The sequence below is a fragment of the Mauremys reevesii genome, linkage group 10 (assembly GCF_016161935.1).
Source record: "Mauremys reevesii isolate NIE-2019 linkage group 10, ASM1616193v1, whole genome shotgun sequence".
NCBI classification, from domain to species: Eukaryota; Metazoa; Chordata; order Testudines; family Geoemydidae; genus Mauremys; species Mauremys reevesii.
In genome coordinates, this window is record NC_052632.1 from 70,403,085 (window position 1) to 70,420,465 (window position 17,381).

The 17,381-nt window shown below is 40.3% G+C and overlaps 1 protein-coding gene across 1 annotated transcript; it reads right to left on the minus strand.

The window, feature by feature from the left end:
- Positions 1–5,955: 5,955 nt before the first annotated feature.
- Positions 5,956–10,999, minus strand: LOC120373094 (parvalbumin beta). Its single transcript, XM_039490966.1, has 5 exons — positions 10,875–10,999; positions 8,939–9,006; positions 8,054–8,186; positions 7,567–7,676; positions 5,956–6,265 (listed from the first exon to the last, which is right to left on the minus strand). Exons 2-5 carry the CDS (start codon positions 8,997–8,999, stop codon positions 6,240–6,242), a joined length of 330 nt encoding a protein of 109 aa, XP_039346900.1. The 5' UTR covers positions 9,000–9,006; positions 10,875–10,999; the 3' UTR covers positions 5,956–6,239.
- Positions 11,000–17,381: the final 6,382 nt, after the last annotated feature.

The following is a 17,381-nucleotide window of genomic DNA, read 5'->3' on the forward strand; positions in this document are numbered from 1 at the left end:
TATGCAAATTCGGAATAATCCCGTAGTGTAGACGTACCCTAAGAGCTGAAGAACCCCAGAACTGCTTTTCTAAAATATGCCAAAAGTGTCTAGAAAAAAATAATATGAGAGTAAACAAAATAAAACCATTTTGTATGATTTGGGCAGTACATACAGAGCTTAATTTGTGCCGGGGTTTGCCAGGGCTGAGCCCTGGCACCTCTAGGCTTGTTAGTTCATAGCCCCAGCACCTCTGGGTTTGCCATGTCAGTTATGAAAGTAAAAAAATTGCACCTCTTTCATTGCAAATTAAGCCCTAAGTACATAGGGGATGCATAGTTTTCAAATTGTAATAATTCAGCATTGAGAATACAAAGTGGACTAGAGGATTTAGATTGAAAAGAAAAAAGTCCCATCTTCCTCCCCCTGACAAGTTTACAAAATGACCAGCCAGTCTCCTTTCTTCAAGATACTGAAGATGCTCTAGGAGGTGTACAGGTCAGTCCGAAGGAGATCACTGGAAGCAGGAGGCTGATTCGTTTTAGAAGCCCATTAGTTAGTACCAGCAGTTCTAGTGCCTCCTGGGAGGTCTTCAGAAGGCTTCTATCTGATTAAACAGTGTTCTCCCTTCAGAAGGCAGACACTCCTACCCCCTGCATCTGGCCTGGGTTCCCCCATGGATGCTGTCAGGGTTGTCATAACCAGCCTGAAAGGCCACGGGAGCAGCAATACCTTCAGACTCCTAATAGGAGTAACTGTCTAAGGGCACCTACTGGGCTCCCAAGTGGTAATGTAACTGCCCTGGTGTGTGGATTATCTCCACTGGGCCTTGATACAGTCCCTCTGTACCTACAGCAACTCCTCCTTTTCCTGCTACCCAGGGTGTGGTACACCGCTTGAAGAAAATCCTGAGCTGTGTGGAGTAGCCATTTCCCATTGATTATCTCAGTGGAAGTGATGTACAAATAGGCTACCAGTAACCCTAAATTGTTGTTATGCAAGCACACAGAGGTTGCATAACAACAAGTAAAATAATTTGGAATTAGAAATACAGAGGGTTTTATAAAATTTGAAACATTAAATTAGTTCCAATTCCACAGGTTCTGCTTATTAAAATGTTTAACATATGTAAACAAGCATGAAAACACTTCTGTAAGGTCTGTCTCCATTCAAAGAATTAATATTTAAACAAGATGTATCTATTTCAGTAGCTCATTTCAGGAAATGAATCCAACCCTCTGATACTTCTTCCCCCTCTCTGTTTGTATGAAGAGATCCAGGCCTCTGTGGCACTGCTACATCATCACTTTTTCACATGGTCAGGCTGATGATGCAAAGAAGAAACTGTACCACTCTGGGTGTGAGTGTGGAATGGATGTTCTCAGATCCTTTTTCTATTTCTCTTCTTCTCTTCTCCTCAACTCAACACTTTAGCATTATTTCCGCTCTCTTCTTATTAGAGATGAGCCCCAGGCAAAATGCCACCAAATGTTATGGGTATTGGAGATCCAAACCTGGATCTGACTTTTTCAAACAGCCCCTGGCTGGGATTTTCCAAGGAGCCTGAGGGATTTGGACACGCAACTCCCACTGAATTTCAATGGGACTTGGACCCCTAGCTCCCTTACACTCATTTGAAAAGCCTGGCCTCCAAATTGTGGATTGAGAGGAAGGACAGTTCAGTGGACATTAGCTGGAGCCCTGGGTTCAAATCCCTTCTCCACCACAGACTTCCTGTGTGACCTTGGGCAAGTCACTTAGTCTCTCTGTGCTTCTGTTCCCCATCTGTAAACTAGGGATAATAGCACTTCCATACTTCCCAGAGGTGTGGTGAGGGATTACAGATGAAAGTGCTCAGCTAGCATGGTAACAACAGGGACCACATAAGTACCTAGGGGTATGTCTATACTGGAGCTGGAGGTGTAATTTCCAGCTCAGGGAGACACACCTGTGATATCTCTGATTGATCCAGTGCAGTAAAAATAGAGTGTAGACCTAGCAGTGGGAGGAGCTAGCTGCCCCGAATATGATGCCGTCCAAGACACTAGGGACATACTCAGGGTAGCTAGCCCCTTCCGCTCTCTCACTGCTGGAGCTCCACTTTATTTTAGCATGCTAGTTCAGTCAGAGCTAGTGTGAGTATGCCTCCTCAAGCTGGAATTCACATCTCCAGACTAGATCCTGTACTTTGAGGTGTGTGAAATCCAGATCTGTCATCTCTATCTTGCGGCCCACTTTTGCTTCTTCTTTGATAAAATATAAAGACTGTGGTTTTATTTCCTTTATCCTGGAACTCACAGAAAGGTGTCTTAGGCAGTGGTATGGCCTGATTCCAAAGGCTGAGAACAGGCTACCAGTGTGTTATGCAGCATGTGGATTGAGCCTTTCTGGTTTTGTGACAGATAAACAATTAAAAATAGACTGAGAAAAGGCACTGCTAAAAATGTATCTAAGAATTAAAAAATCTCAATTTATTATGCTATATATTTAATGCATATTCTTTTCAATAAGGTTCACTTCTGTGTTCCTCCCAAATGAATAAACATAGGACCTGAACCTGCAGTTTTTACTCAGGCAAAATTGCCATTGAGTTGGAGACACCAGGTCCTTCTTCCTTTCTCCCCAATTGTCCTTCCAGCAGCAGTCTGCTGTCCAATGAGCCCTGGCTGAGGAAGGCTTTCAGGACTGGGGAACTGTTTTATATTTCAGAAGGAATAAGTTTTATAAGGGAAATGTTGAGTATGTTATTTAAGAAGATAAGAAACATTTTTTTTGGAAGCTGGTGAGTGGGACATCTGGTCTAGCAGATGGAGCAGGTCTTTTCTCAGGCACCGTTGCTTTAAGGCCTTGGACCAAATTAATCCTTATACTGGTGCAGTCATCGGTGCTGAGACAGAGAGGAGGTGGCTTTCACTTCACCTCTGCAGGAGTTGTGGGGCTGGTGCAGTGCCCCAGCACAGGTTAGGGCAGCCCTAAATTGTACTTTTGATACAATAGCTACTATCGACCACTTCAGTGGCGAAGAATAGCAAGAACACAGATCTGCTCTGGTTACTCTACCTAATGTACAATTCTACCCCAACACTGAACTACCCTGGAACTGCATAAGGATAGAATCACATAGAAAGAGTTCATCTTGTGCTACAGCCCAGCTGTCTAACAACTGGGGGGACTCTGTCTCCTCTGGATTTCCTCTCCCTCTGCTCATAGTTTTCTGGGTTCCCTCTGAGGGCTTAGCCCTACTTCGTTTCCCTATCTCCTGCACCTCGGTGAGTTCTGAGCAGGGAGTTTAATCCTCACTGGTTGTCAGGCAGAGCCTCTGCAACCTGTTACAATTTAAGAAAATCTCTTCGTAAGGACTTCTGTGGAACTCATACTTCCAGCATTGAAAAGGGCTCAGGAAGCAGTTCAGAGGGGAAGACCCTCTGCTTAGATGCCCTGCCATCCATGTGATTTCCCCAGAGATGTTGGGTCATCACAATTTGGAGAGCGTTGCCTCCTGCGCCCGTTAAGGAAATTAGAGTTTGTCATGGGCTGAACTGAAACTCACTGGAAGGGGCCATTTAAGACTATTTTACTTTATCTTTTATTCATTTCCATTGTGATATGAAAGAAGACATGATCCCTCCCTTCAGATCCTGCAGTTAGCTTTTTCATGTAGGAATAAGTTATTAGTACATGCTTTGAGTGCACTGCAAGGCATGAAACCTAAGGCTCGGTTGTATTTGCCTCTAATTTCTATTTATTTAGTTGCTGCTGGTACATACCCAGGTCTCTCTAGTGCCAAATTGGTAGGTACTTGGGAATATGCAATCTGAGTGCATCACTGTGAGTTGTTAATGCTTCCGTCAATCAGTAATTGTCTATCCATATATTTCAGTGAAATTATTCTTTTCTAGCTATAGAGAGATAGGTAACAGACATCATGACCTGAATTATTAAGATAACCCTGAGAATACCAATCCCAGCACCAGTCAGTAGAGAAAAAAAGCACTAATTTTGCATAGATCCTGCCTGCACAGTGTCTATGGCATTTTGGTGTTTTGTTTTGATTTCTCACCAATAAAGTGGTGGCATGGCTTCTTAACATTTTTTAAATGTTTGAAAACGACTGTATAACTGCAGTAGATTTTCTCTTGAAAACAATTACTTTGGCAGAAATGTTGACATGGAGTGGGAGCATATACATGAGTGGCCTGATTCACAGAGGTGCTGCACACCCCTAATTGCCACTGAATTCAATGAGAGCTGTCGTTGCTCAGTACCCCTGAAACTGAGGTTAGCTCAAGGCCAAAACTTGCATTTCTTGTGTACCCATTGGGAGCTCTGGCAGGCAAGGAATGCATTAGCAGGCCCTTGATCTGTGTATGCTGGTTCTATATGTCTATTATGCTTATGAAAAACAGACATTAATTTGTACTGATTAACAGTAATGCCAGTTTTGTGTCTATGGACTGCTACAGATATGGATGTGCACGTTATCTTTGTCTTCCATAAACAGGCGAATGAATAAAGGTAGGAGTCAATGTAGTCTCTTCACTATTTGCAATATTGCCATCTAGCAATTAACACCCGCAATAATTTAAACCAAGATTTAACATCAAAGCAACTGGGGATAGATTTAGGATTTATATTCAGGATAACTTTGTGTTATGCTCGACTGCCAAGGCATCAGCAAGAGTGATTGCTAGGATTCCTCTTCAGCAGTCAGTCTGAACATCTGCCAAAAAGCTCAGTTACATGCCTGGGTGTAAGTGAGCTGTGCTATGCATTACATGATCTGCTTACAATTTATGGACATGCCTGCACCAAAAATTACATAAAATTTCCAACATGCTCTGTTTCTGCAGTTTTTCAAAACAGCTGCCAAAAATAGGTGACAGTTATGATCCGATTTCAGCAAGGAATATTAAAGCCACGGTGTACTTTTGGTCTGGAACCAAGTCATGGCAAAATAAGTAATTAAATGTTGGTGGGGAAATTTTTAACCCATCCCTCTGAAAATATAAAAATGCTACTCTTCTTGTGTTTAACCATAACACTTTATCAATGGACTAAATAAATAATTGAGACTTAGCAACATCTCACTACATGTGCTGTAAGACATTTATAAAAGGAATGAGTAGCTTCAGTCATTTTCAGACATAAGCTAAACTGCTAATATTAAGGATATACTATTAAGGATATTAATAGTAATGAGCATCAGTCAGCTTTCATTCTGATAAATGAAGGAGTTGGGTAATAGCCACTCTATATTAGTGTGTTATTGGTGATATTTTTACACTGTGGCATTGGATAACAGACTTGAGGAATGATGCTGAGCACTTTTTCATCTATAGCAAGCCCAGCATTTTTACAAGGCAGGAAATGGTTAATATAGCTGTTTTACAGCTGGGTGACAGGCACAGAGAGATTAAGTGACATGCTCATGGTTACACAGCAGAACCCACCCACATGTAGTTCGTTGCAGGATCATGGCCTTTGATACTGGCAGAGTTGGGATTAATACCTAGGTTTCCTGCTCCCCAGTTCCACTAGAATGCAGCTACCGCACAGTAGTTGTTAATATAAAGATAAAGGAAGATCATTCCTCTTGAGAGAGTTACATTTTAGGCCATTAGCACTTTCTGACAATATAGACGATAGCCTACCACTTGCTTTTTAAATTAACCAGGAATTTATTCCCTGCTATGAGCTATGTGTCAACTCCTCTTACATTTTTTCTCGAAAAGTCTCACAGCTGGGACTGAATATAGATTATTTTTAGATACCTTGTTAGCATCCCTTTTCCTCAGGGATCATAGAATTAAGCAGAAACAAAACTCAACCAAATCAGAGCAATTAAACACTAAAAGATGTCATATTGTTTAAGATCATCAAAAGTGTGTCTGGGGTGGGTGGCCTGGAAAGTGGGGCTGGGGAACTGGGAAAGGAAGATTTGAGCAGAGAGAATAAAAGACAAGACGTTTTTTTGCAGAATTTTTTAATAATTTTTTTCCTTCTTCCAGCCACAACTTCAACATTGTGAGTGGTCGAAAATCACAAAGTGCCTGCTTTGACACTGAAAACAATGCCACATGACCAAAATACCTGTACATTGCAAGATCTCTTAACAGTCCCATATGTGGAGTTAACATACAGGCATTTTACTAATGCCATGAGACAATATAAAAATGTACAAATATGTGCTGAGTGTGAGGTGCTTGTTGGAGGAGGGAATTTGAAGAGACTGTCCATTGTTGCTTTTGGTCTAATGCTCTTTATGCCTTCACCAGAGCCTGGAATTCTGTTAGAGAAAGAAAATGAGAAAAGCAGGGAATAAAACTAGACGAAAGTGGTTATTAGAGCCTTTGGAATGAATACTGTCCAAAAGTCCTAGATGAGGGCTCACCATGTTGTTGTAACAAACTACTTGAAACACAGGGGGTGTAGCAGCTCTTCACTCCTTAAAACAGATTGTATGCTGAGATGAGGAATGGACCTATAAATTCATATTCTTAGGAAATCCTGAATTAAAACTGAATTTTATTTAATCCACTGTACCAGGGTTACCAGCTGGAGTGTGAGTTCACCATGCACACTGAATGTGCTACAATAGCCAAAATGAAAGAGGGTGGATTAGGACAGGGTTGTCACCTTCAGTCTGAATTTTCTTGCTTTTTTAGCTTCCAAATGAGGCACTGAATGTTAGCAGTGACATAGTTTCAGAGTCAGAAGTGTTATCGCTAAGGAGCTGCCTGAGATCTGTGTAAGATGATGTCCTATTTGGGGTTTATAAGTAGAAGCTACAAGAGCTGCTGCTGAAGCACATTCCTGCTTCTCCTCCCGAACTCCAGCTAAGATTAGCACGTGTGTCTGTTAGGGTTGTTGCCACCTGTCCTAGTCTGGCCCAGTTTTCAGCAACTTTATCTCCAGTACATGATCCATGATGCCCTATTTGCTTCCTTGCGAGTTCAAAAAGAAATTGCCCAGCCAGCCCATATCTTTCCTCTTGGGTTTTTTAAAGTAATTTGGTCTAGTTTCCCATAGAAGTGCTGTCCAGTGAAACTTGCACTGATCAGATTATTCTCTAGCACAAATATCGTCAGACAAACTCTGAACGAGTGCTGCGTGTTTAAATGCATTACAGCAATTGTAGCATCCTTAAAAAAAAAAAAGCACACTCAATCTTTTTACTGTATAACTGAGTATAGGTTGAGTGTTCACCTGTGGTCTGATGTGCAGAGCACCCAGAACTGGAATTAAAGTCCATAGGAGCTACTGGTCCTCAGCACCTCTGAAAAATCAGACCGCTAGAGTCGATGGGCCTGATCTTCCCTCCACTGAAAGCAATGGCAAAGCTCTCATTTACTTCAATGGGTGCAGGAACAGGCTCCATATAGGGCCTAATTCTGCTGTCATGGATACTAATGACAATAGGAGTAAATTGATTGAAATCAGTGAAGCTACGCTTGTGTAAAACCTGTTTCAGAGGGAAATTGGGCCCTATTACTCCACGTAATTATTACTGCTGTAAATTTACTTTCAGCCTGAAAATACATATTTGAAGAAACCAAAGCTTATTGAAGACCACATTGAAAAACTTACCATCCACTCCGATTTTGCCATCACCATCAGTGTCACCTGCAGCCATGAAAGCCTTGGTCTCAGCAGCAGTTAGAGCTCTGGCACTTGAGGAGAAATTCTGCAAGAACAGCCTGAAATAAAACAGAGACATTACTAAATGTTATTTGTATTATGGAAGTGCTCAGAGCCCAAAGTCAGGATGGGGCCCCATCTTTCTGGGTGCCGTACACAGAGTTCTGTGACACACTGTTCTCTGAGATGGCTTTGGTAGTTCAGCATTTCTGTCTTTCTCACCTAATTCAACAGTCTAAACCCCCACAAATGAATATGGTCTAATCTTAACATATGTGGAAATTCCTAAACTTATTTCACAAGCTGATGTTAAGACCAAATTCAGAGACAGCCAAGATGCTGGAGTTCCTTTAAAAGCAGCAGCAGATCACAGGACGCAGAGAACATCCGGAAGCCTACGTTTTCTAACAAGTAACAGCAGCTAAGCCATACTCACTGAAGCTCATCTTCCTCAATGAAGCCGCTCTTGTCCTGGTCAAGGATTCCAAAAATTTTCTTTACCTGGTCAGTAGACTTGCCTTTTAGACCAACCGTAGAGAAGAAAGACTTGTAGTTGAAAGAGTCAGCAGCTGGAAGAAACAAAAACCTGTTGTTTAAAACCTTTTCTCTTGAGGTTATTACTGTTGTACGTATTTCTAAGGCACCAGTTCAGCTCCTGCTGCTTTTGTTCCTCAGTGCAGCACACTAGACACAATCTAAATGGAGCTTCCCCTTCTAACGACTTTGGCCTATGGTTGGATATCCTGTGGCCAAATTCGTGTTTCCTATTAGAATGGACATTCTGCAAAGCCCCTGAAACTTATTTTAATCTACCTCACAGGCAGTTACAATAAACATTTAGAGTATGCGTGTCTGACATAAAGCCTTTCGGCCGAACCCTGAAGCCTTTACTCCAGCTTCACTCAGTCATTACACAGGCAAAGGCTTCAAGAGAAAATAAATTTCATCCAGGGTCTTCAACTGTTTCACGGAATAGACATAAATACAGGCATGATCCTGCACGGCAGGACCTCAGTGAATGAATACTTAAGACAAATCCTCAACTGGTGTAAAATTGGCGTAGGGCAATAGAAGTCAGTGGAGCTACACCAAATGTATACCAGCTGACAATGTGGCCCTTTAACTCCAGTTTGCTGCTGCACATTTAAGGGAATGGTACCCATAAAATAACCTGTTGTACATCTTTCTGAATTCAGGAGGCTACCTTGTAATGCAGCTACAAAGAGATCTTACAGGGAAGGGATCCACAGAGAAAACGAGAGCCATATCATATTAAGATATAAAAATAATGTCTCCTCGTTGCAAGGGGACCGTTCCTTACCCTTGCAGCTGGTAAGAGCAGCTTCAATATCTTGAGCAGAAAGGATATCAGTCATAGCCATTGCTGAACTGTAAAATAAATGTGAGCTATTTAGTCATTAAAATAACTTCTCCATCTCTTTCACGCAAAGGCTCTGTTTGAAGTTGCTGGTGTGACAACGTCTGATAAAGGATACATTATTCATCTAATTGTAAATGGAGCATACAGTAACAGATGTCTGCAGCAGGTGCTTCCACTTGAAGCTGAGGAATGAGTGAGGAATTCCACATGACAGGGTGTAGGGCCGGAGTAAGATATGATGTCTGGGGAGCATGGGAAGAGAGCAAGTCAAAGGTGTCTAGCACCCCAAAAGTGTGACTTCTGCAAGGATTTCCCTGGAAGTAGATTATTACTCATTTAAAAGGTATTATATAAACAGTCAAAACGTATCTACAGAGTACGTAAAACAGAGGGCCATTTTTATCCCTGGTAAAGTTCTTGGAGCTATTTTGCCTAGAATATTTTAAAATCAAATCATGATTATCAGGGAATTGGCTGATATTTAAAAAAAAAAAAAAAATTATAAGATGAAGATTTAGTCTATTTATTCTAATTTAATTTTAAAGGAATCTAAATGCACAGGACCAAATACAACCCACGCCTAGGTAAATTGAATTACACCAGAGATGAATTTGGCTTCTTGCATTTATGTTTCTATAGAAGACTAACTCTCCTGGTAGCTGTCTAGACAACTGTTCTTCTTAAACAAGTTGGGCTGCCTTGCCTCGGCACAGAGTAGAATGAGCTGGATTTTTACCCAAATGCCTTCATTTTGGTAGATTGATGTGCTGAGAGTAAACCTTTGAAGACTGGAGGAGGGAATCAGCTTTTAACAAAGATCCCTTTCTCCTCACTGAAGCAAAGATGACTCCAGAGGCTCTGTCTGACAAAGCTGTGTGTTGATTACCAAAAAGTTGCTGAGGCCCTAAATCCCAGTCTATTCTGTTCATGGGAATGTAATTTAATATTAATACAGTTGCACTGCTATAGTATTCTCCATTGAAGCTTTCAAAGTATATCACAATTATTAGAGTTAAGATTCACAACATTTCTGTGAGGTAGGTACGTATTACTTATGGATGGGGAACTGAGGCACGGAGAAGTAACTTTCTGAGGGTCAAAGAGATGTCTGTGGCAGAGCCAGGAATAGAATCAAGATCTCCCAAGCCCATCCCAGTGCTTTTCCAAGAAACTATCTTTCCCATATAAAATATTTGTAGAAAAATTAAATATGTTTCCCCTTTTATTTTCCCTTCTGGGCACACGGATGTGAGGGAAGATGGGTGGCTAACCAGTTATGACTTATGTGCCCTGTTAATCAGCTCTACATAAGTTGGAAACTTGCTCAGGCAATCAGTTGGCTACATCAATCCAAACAGATTTCTGAGAGAGGAAATGAACAGTTAATCATGTAGGTCTGGCTAGTCCTGGCTTGCACGTACTTCAGAAGGTGCAAAGAAACAATAAGACAAATTCCCCACTGGTCTCAATGGGTGCATCTCCAATTAAGTTTCTCCACTGGCGTTTCTTCCACTTATGCTAGCAGTGAATTTATCTCAGTGACTTCTTGTAAATACTTGCTACCATTGCTCTCAGCACTCAGGGTAATAGGGAGTTATGCCAATCCCACTTCTCACTGCTGATGGTAGAAAAAATGAAGGGGAAAAGTTAAAGGGGGGGGGGAAAAAGTTGGAGCATGCCATCATTTCTGAGAGGTGCACCATACTGCCATTTCCCTCCCACTAGTCTGATCACTGATTTCATTCTACTCTAAGATTGTATGTCAGACTGCAAGGATTATAAGATTTTGTTTTGTTTTTTTAATTGCCTAGGTTCTTTCAGTTTATGAAGCGGTTTGTTTTTCTTTTGCCAAAAGCAAAGGTTCTAATGGTCTTACCTTTGTGGTCTTCTTGACTGGGCAAGGAGGCAATCTAGTTGGAAGGAAAGCACTTGCTGTGTGTCTCCAGCAGAGCTGAGCTTGCTTATATATACTTTAAGTTGTATACCATATACAGATTTTAGATTTCAGCGTCATGAAGGGGGAATGGTGTCGAATGAACTTGCCTAACTAATCATCTTACACTATTTTTATCTCAAGAGAATACATATGATATTTGCAAACGAAATAAGATAAGTGGCGAGATATGTGGAAAGGACTGCGTTGTATTAAATTTCTTCTGATTTAAGCAGAAAATATCCACTTCTTCATATGATCTAGGCCACGAACAAACAATCTAATACATTTGATCCCAGTACTCAGATGAACTGAAGCTGGACCAAATCTTGATGAGATGTATTAGATAAACATTTTGATGTGATAACTTATATTATTTGTAGACAAGGCTTGGGGTAAAGGAAAAAATGGAAATTGAAGTTTACTCATGTACTGAATACTGCCATACTGAAATTTTGGGTAGCATACAGTTTAAGGAGAATAATAGTGATATTCTCACAAAGATTTTGGGGCTGTTGTCACTTCAAAAACAGTGACTGTGATGCTGCAATAGGTAAAATAATATTATGCCAGTCCATCTGAACAGCAAAAAGCATCTATTTCTGTAATAGTTGAGGAATTTGGTTTGTTCTTAATCAGAACCTGAGAATTCTTTAAAGTTAGGAAGCAGTACCCATGTTTAGCTGTGTTATGTCCGAGTGATAGGAAGGGCCTGATCTACTTAGCTGTCTCTGAGATGAAAGCTCCTGAGTTTCAGCTTGAGGGATCTTTGCATTTATAATAAAAAAGAGAGGAAATTTGCTGAAGCATCGCTGAAGAGGACACTATGAAAGGGATGTCTTTACAATTTTTAAGCTGTTTTCAGATCTCTTTTAGGTATCTAATCCTCTTAATTTTTTTCCCCATTACTGTTTTCCAAAGTTGCTCTGTGCTATGGTACACTTTTCAAAAAATTAAATAACCGAGAAGCAATTGAATTGTCTGAATTTTCTTTCATGAGATGTAATGTACAAATACGGCAGTGCCCAGGTTTAGTTGATTTCTTTCAGAAACTGTTAATTTCTGCTAGAAAAATTACCCCCATTTTTTTTTAAATCAGAAAAATGGCCCACATTGTGCCAGCAACTGATATGAAATCAGGGGGGAGTTTTGCATAAAAATGGATGGCATGATATTGGCTAATGAAACTAAGTTAAGGAGAAAGACAAAATCTGCTAAAACTCTGGGATGGCATGAGTATAAATGAGAATTTGAACCATGGGTGTCTGTGTCAGAGGATGCTTTCAATTTTTGAAGCAATAGCGTCTCATCTTGCTCAGAGCTAATTCCGCATATGTTAACCCCTCACCCCCATTCTTCTATTTAAAAATAGCATTGATTACTATTATTTGTTTTAGTGCCTGTGGCCCATAACCATTAGTCTGTGCTTAAGTGTGTGAATCACTTGAGAACACAAATGTGGTTTTGTTTTCCAATGGGTTGTAGTAGCCAGATTCCTTTTGCTTGCTGTAATTTTAAGGACTGATCCTGAATCAAATGATTTACAGCCCCAGACAGTTGAACTGTGGTCAGACTCTGGCAAATTTTGGAGCCTTGTTTGCACTGAAGTTGGAGGCAGCAGAGATCCAAAACACGTGCAGTGGCTGGCAGGATGAAATGCACAGAGATCATGTAACACTATTTACAGCCAGCCTCCAACAGCCATTTTAGCAGCAAGTGCTACTTAGAGACTGCAAAACACATCTGTCTGTCTGTCTGATTTTACTTTTTTTCATCAAAGCCTGTTAATAGCCTTCCAGCAGCCACCCAATTTAGCAGGGGGAGGGAGACCTCTGTAGCATTAGGAAACAGCAGGAAGTAAGGAAAGGATGATCCCCTTCAGACAGACAGATTCCTTCTTAGGGACAGTTTAGACCAAGGGACCTGCACCATTTCAATCCTCTTACATCTGTTTGCCTGCTATAGGATTTCTTGTTTAATGCATGAAGCAGCAATGGTATAAATACTGTTCTCTTTCCATTTTAGGCCTCCAGTCTTGATTATGATTTTAACTCTGCTAGTGCCAAAATTACCTTCTCCCCCCAGGTCGAAAGGCCACATTTTAAACTAGAGGACATTAAGTTGCTGTCCTTGGGAAATCAGGATCTGTGGGGCCATCAAAATCCTCCCCTCTGTCTGCCTTCCCATTCCTCCACCTCTGTGTAGTGTGCTGTGCAGCTGCATAATATAGTTCTGTTGTCCCTCTTCACCCCGGAGGTGGCTGCATTTCACTGGTGCAGTGATTCTTGTATGTTGTAGTTAGGCAAATACTGCAAACGTGTTTTTTGTGACTATACACTCTAATTTTCAATTAATGTGCTTAGCTCTCCCTTGCATCTCTTTTGTGTTTCATTTCCATGCATGTTCATGAAAAGTGAATTTCAAAGTCCTATGTGGAGATTTTTTCTAAAGCTGAATTTTATAGCTGTACATATGAAACGCGGACAGACCCTGGTTGTTGATAGGCAGGATAAAACCTGGGACCTCTGGAACTAAATGCACGAGTCTCTACTACATGAGCTAAAAGTTACATGCTCTTAGTTAAGGCTGTAGCAGACTCATTAATCTCTAAGTGGTGTAGGTGCCACTAGAGGGCAACAGAGCACCCACCTAGCAGGCCTGGGTTACACATACAGCTTTTAACACTGGATTGAAAATGTCTGTGCACTCATCAAATCAGGGAATAAAAATCATACCATGTGACTTACTTCACCAATCATATATAACCAATACTATTTGAATAGTGAAAACAAAATACTTTGTTTATTCATTCATCTTGTAAAACATTTTGGGATCCTACAAAACAAAACTGGTCCCAGTGGCCTAATGGATAAGGCATTGGCCTCCTGAGGCTGTGGGTTCACATCCATCCCATCTGTAGTGAAGAGCTTCTTTGTTTAATAGGCAGCAGGTTTAAAACAAACAAAAGGAACTGTGGAACAACCTGTGGAACTCTTTGCCAGAGGATGTTGTTAAGGTCAAGACTATAATAGGGTTCAAAAAGAGCTATATAAATTCATGGAGGCTAGGTCTATTAATGGCTATTAGCCAGGATGGGCAGGGATGGTGTTTATAGCCTCTGTCTGCCAGAAGCTGTGAATGTTCATTCCCTCTGGGGTACTTGGCATTGGCCATGTCGGAAGACAAGATACTGGGCTAGATGGATCTTTGGTCTGACCCAGTATGGCCTTTCTTACGTAAATTACATAAATTTATTATTATGCCAGTGCACCATCCTGTCTGTTGAACAGATATTCTAGGTTTGAGAGCACTCAGTTGTTCTATTTTCTATTGTATGCCATTGTACGCAAAAGTTTTTACTTTCTGTGAAGGTGACTGTAGAGTCACAACTTTCAGTAACTGCCAAGGACTCTAGCAGGCAGACTGTAACTGTATCGTACATGGGAACATTTGTATTAAAGTATTTTCCCTGAAGAAGGTAGTGAAAGAGAAGCTGCCTTGCTGGCAGGAAGCAATGCATGAAAAATCAAATAAGATTTGGCTTATTTTGTGCAGACTTTAACTATAACAATTGTTAAATAATTTAACAATGGTATGGTAATAAACTGGCATTACTGTCTGAAGCCACATGCTTACAATTTATGTGACTGATTTTAAGAGGTGCTGAGCACTCAGACTTCCCATTGACTTCAACCAAACTAACTATATATATACTAATTACAAACCTTTCTACCTAGTGTCAAATCTTACTCTCCTTATTTATGTGAGTCAATGGGATTACTCTTTATTTATGTCAGACGATGGGATTACTTGCATAATACAAGCAATATCTATATTTAGCCCCTCATCTGTGATTTGCTAACGATGAGTGCCAACCCTTGATCCAAAACTTTAGGGAAACTTGGATCCAGATCTGAATTTCACATCTAGGCTCTATCATGCTAATCGCCTCAGATCTGATCACACCTGCACTTGGAGGTTTTTGTGTCTGAATCCACTCTGTTGATCATTCCCATTTCTAATGCTTATTAAACGAGTGTACATGTGAAAGAAGTAAGAAAAAGGCTTTTTCAGATAAAGACTTCCTAGATGATGGATACATTAATCCATTTCATCTGTTGGATTCATTCATTAATCCATTTAATAAATAAAACATTTAAACTTTGGGGTGATTGTTTCTGTGGTTTGAAAACCCACACAGATCACATCAGAAAAATAGAGCAACCTGCCTGCCATAATACTAAAGTCAAAAGCTACTTCATTACCTAGTGGAATGCCACCTGCAAGGGTCCTAACAGGATGGCCAATGTAAATTTAGGTGAGGGATAATCTTACCATTTGTTGTGTGGGGAAATAACTTCAGCTACACCAAAGCAATCTTCAACACATGAAGAAAATATTTTATACCTAAGTCATAAGCAAAAGTTAATGATTAAAAGAAAAGAGCTATTTGATGTTTGTCTGGTCAGTTCTTTCCTCCTAAGTGTAATACCAATAGGATAATCAAAGGAGGCCATCATTCATGCATAGGCAACCTACAGAGCTGGTTGTAGCTTTGTACTGTGCCCACAGCCTAGAGCAAAGTTTTATTTAATAGCCTAGAGAGACTCAACATAAGTCATTACAAGTGCACTGAACCTGCAACTTTTACTTATGTAGTAATCAGCTGAAGATATTGGGACTATTTGCATGAGTGTTGCAGAAATCAGCATAATATTGACCACAGCAGTAAGGAAGCTTTTTGGGGCAGGGACCGTTTCTGATTCTGTGTTTGTACAGCACCTAGCACCCTGGGGGCCTGGCCCATGACAAGGGCTCCCAGGAACTACAGTAATAAATAATAATGTGATTGTATGTCAGATTTAGAAAGTTACCAGAGAATTACAAAGATGGATGTGGCATAATTGTCAGCAAACCCTTCCAGACATAGAGGGCCTGATTCTCAGTTATACAAGGCTGCTTAGACTACTCTGGCAGTGTAAAGAGGCCTTAACATGGGACTAAATTACATTTACACTCACTTTAATGCCCTTTTATGCTACCAGAGCAATGTAAAGGGGCCTCAGTGCAACTGACAATCTGATCCAATAGGCTATGGCCAGATTTTGTCCCACATCAGTATAATTGTTATAAATAACAATTCCTGGGATCAGGGCAACTGCATTGGAAAAGGTTTGCTGTCATTGAAAAGGCCTGCAGATGACTGCCTCAGCAGAAAATTATTAGTCAGTCACAGGTGACTGTCAGACATACCAATATTTGAAATGAATCCAGGTTTATTTTTTGGGCCGTATCACAGTGTAAATCAGGGGTTACTCCACGGAAGCCAGTGTGGTTAGAACTGTATGAAATCAGAATCAGGCCCATTATTTCAACAGTGCCCTCATCTGATGCTGATATTACTGCTGTAATGCAATGCATTTGTTTTTCCTATAACTGAGTTATCTGTCAAGCCTATACATTTCTAGCTTACTGAAACCATGATTGCTATAATAAAAATGTTCCCTGCCATAAAAATGAACCTTACAGATGCTGTCTCCGGTGCACAAGAACTACCAAAGCACTAACAATAATCAGAATGAGGACCATGGAAAAATAAGATGAATTAAAATGGAAGCTGATACTGCAGATGTAATAGTATCGGATATAAGTCTTTAGAAACAAGAATTCATCCAGCATTTTAATGCTAAGCCTGGTTTAATCAAATAGTGCATCAATAATAATGATTCAGTTGTTCAAATATTTAAAGGATCAGTGGGATGAAAAAACAGAAAAGGGTATTGTCCTTTCTATACAGTACTGTATTTGTACTGTAGCTCATGAGCATTACCACTTGTATTGGTGTCCAGATCTCCTGGTGATTTCAGGCTTTATTATAGACTACAGAACAATGTAAACAGAAAATGTGAGTCCCTATTATTTAGAGATGATGCGGCCCCAGTTGTGGACAAGCTAGGTGACTTTTACAGTGGCTTCTACCAGCAAATTGCTCTACTCAGTGGGAATAAAGTAAAACGGCTTACTCTGTTTGAAGGGAACGTATTTCTTTTCAAATATGTTGTTCTGTTGATTGATGAAATAGATGTATAGTGTTCAGGTGATAAATTAATTCACAGAAAGATTCATTTACACAAATTGTGATTGCCATAGATGCAGCTGGATAGTAGCACTGACTGCATTTTACTAACATTTCCAAGATCTAAAAAGGTAGAATATTGTTTTTTTAAAAAGAGCAGTTTTCTTAAGCTAGGACTTTTGGGGGCAAAAGATTAACTGCAACTCTATGATGTGAAACCTCCCTCATTATTAAGACTTTAACCATGGCTATAAATGGCTAGGTATTATACAGGAAATTTCTATGAAATGTCCGGAAATTGACCAGGAGGTTTTGCTACCCTTTCTGCAAACACTGGCAAGTAAAATTGGAGTGATGCTTGAGTGGCTCTATTA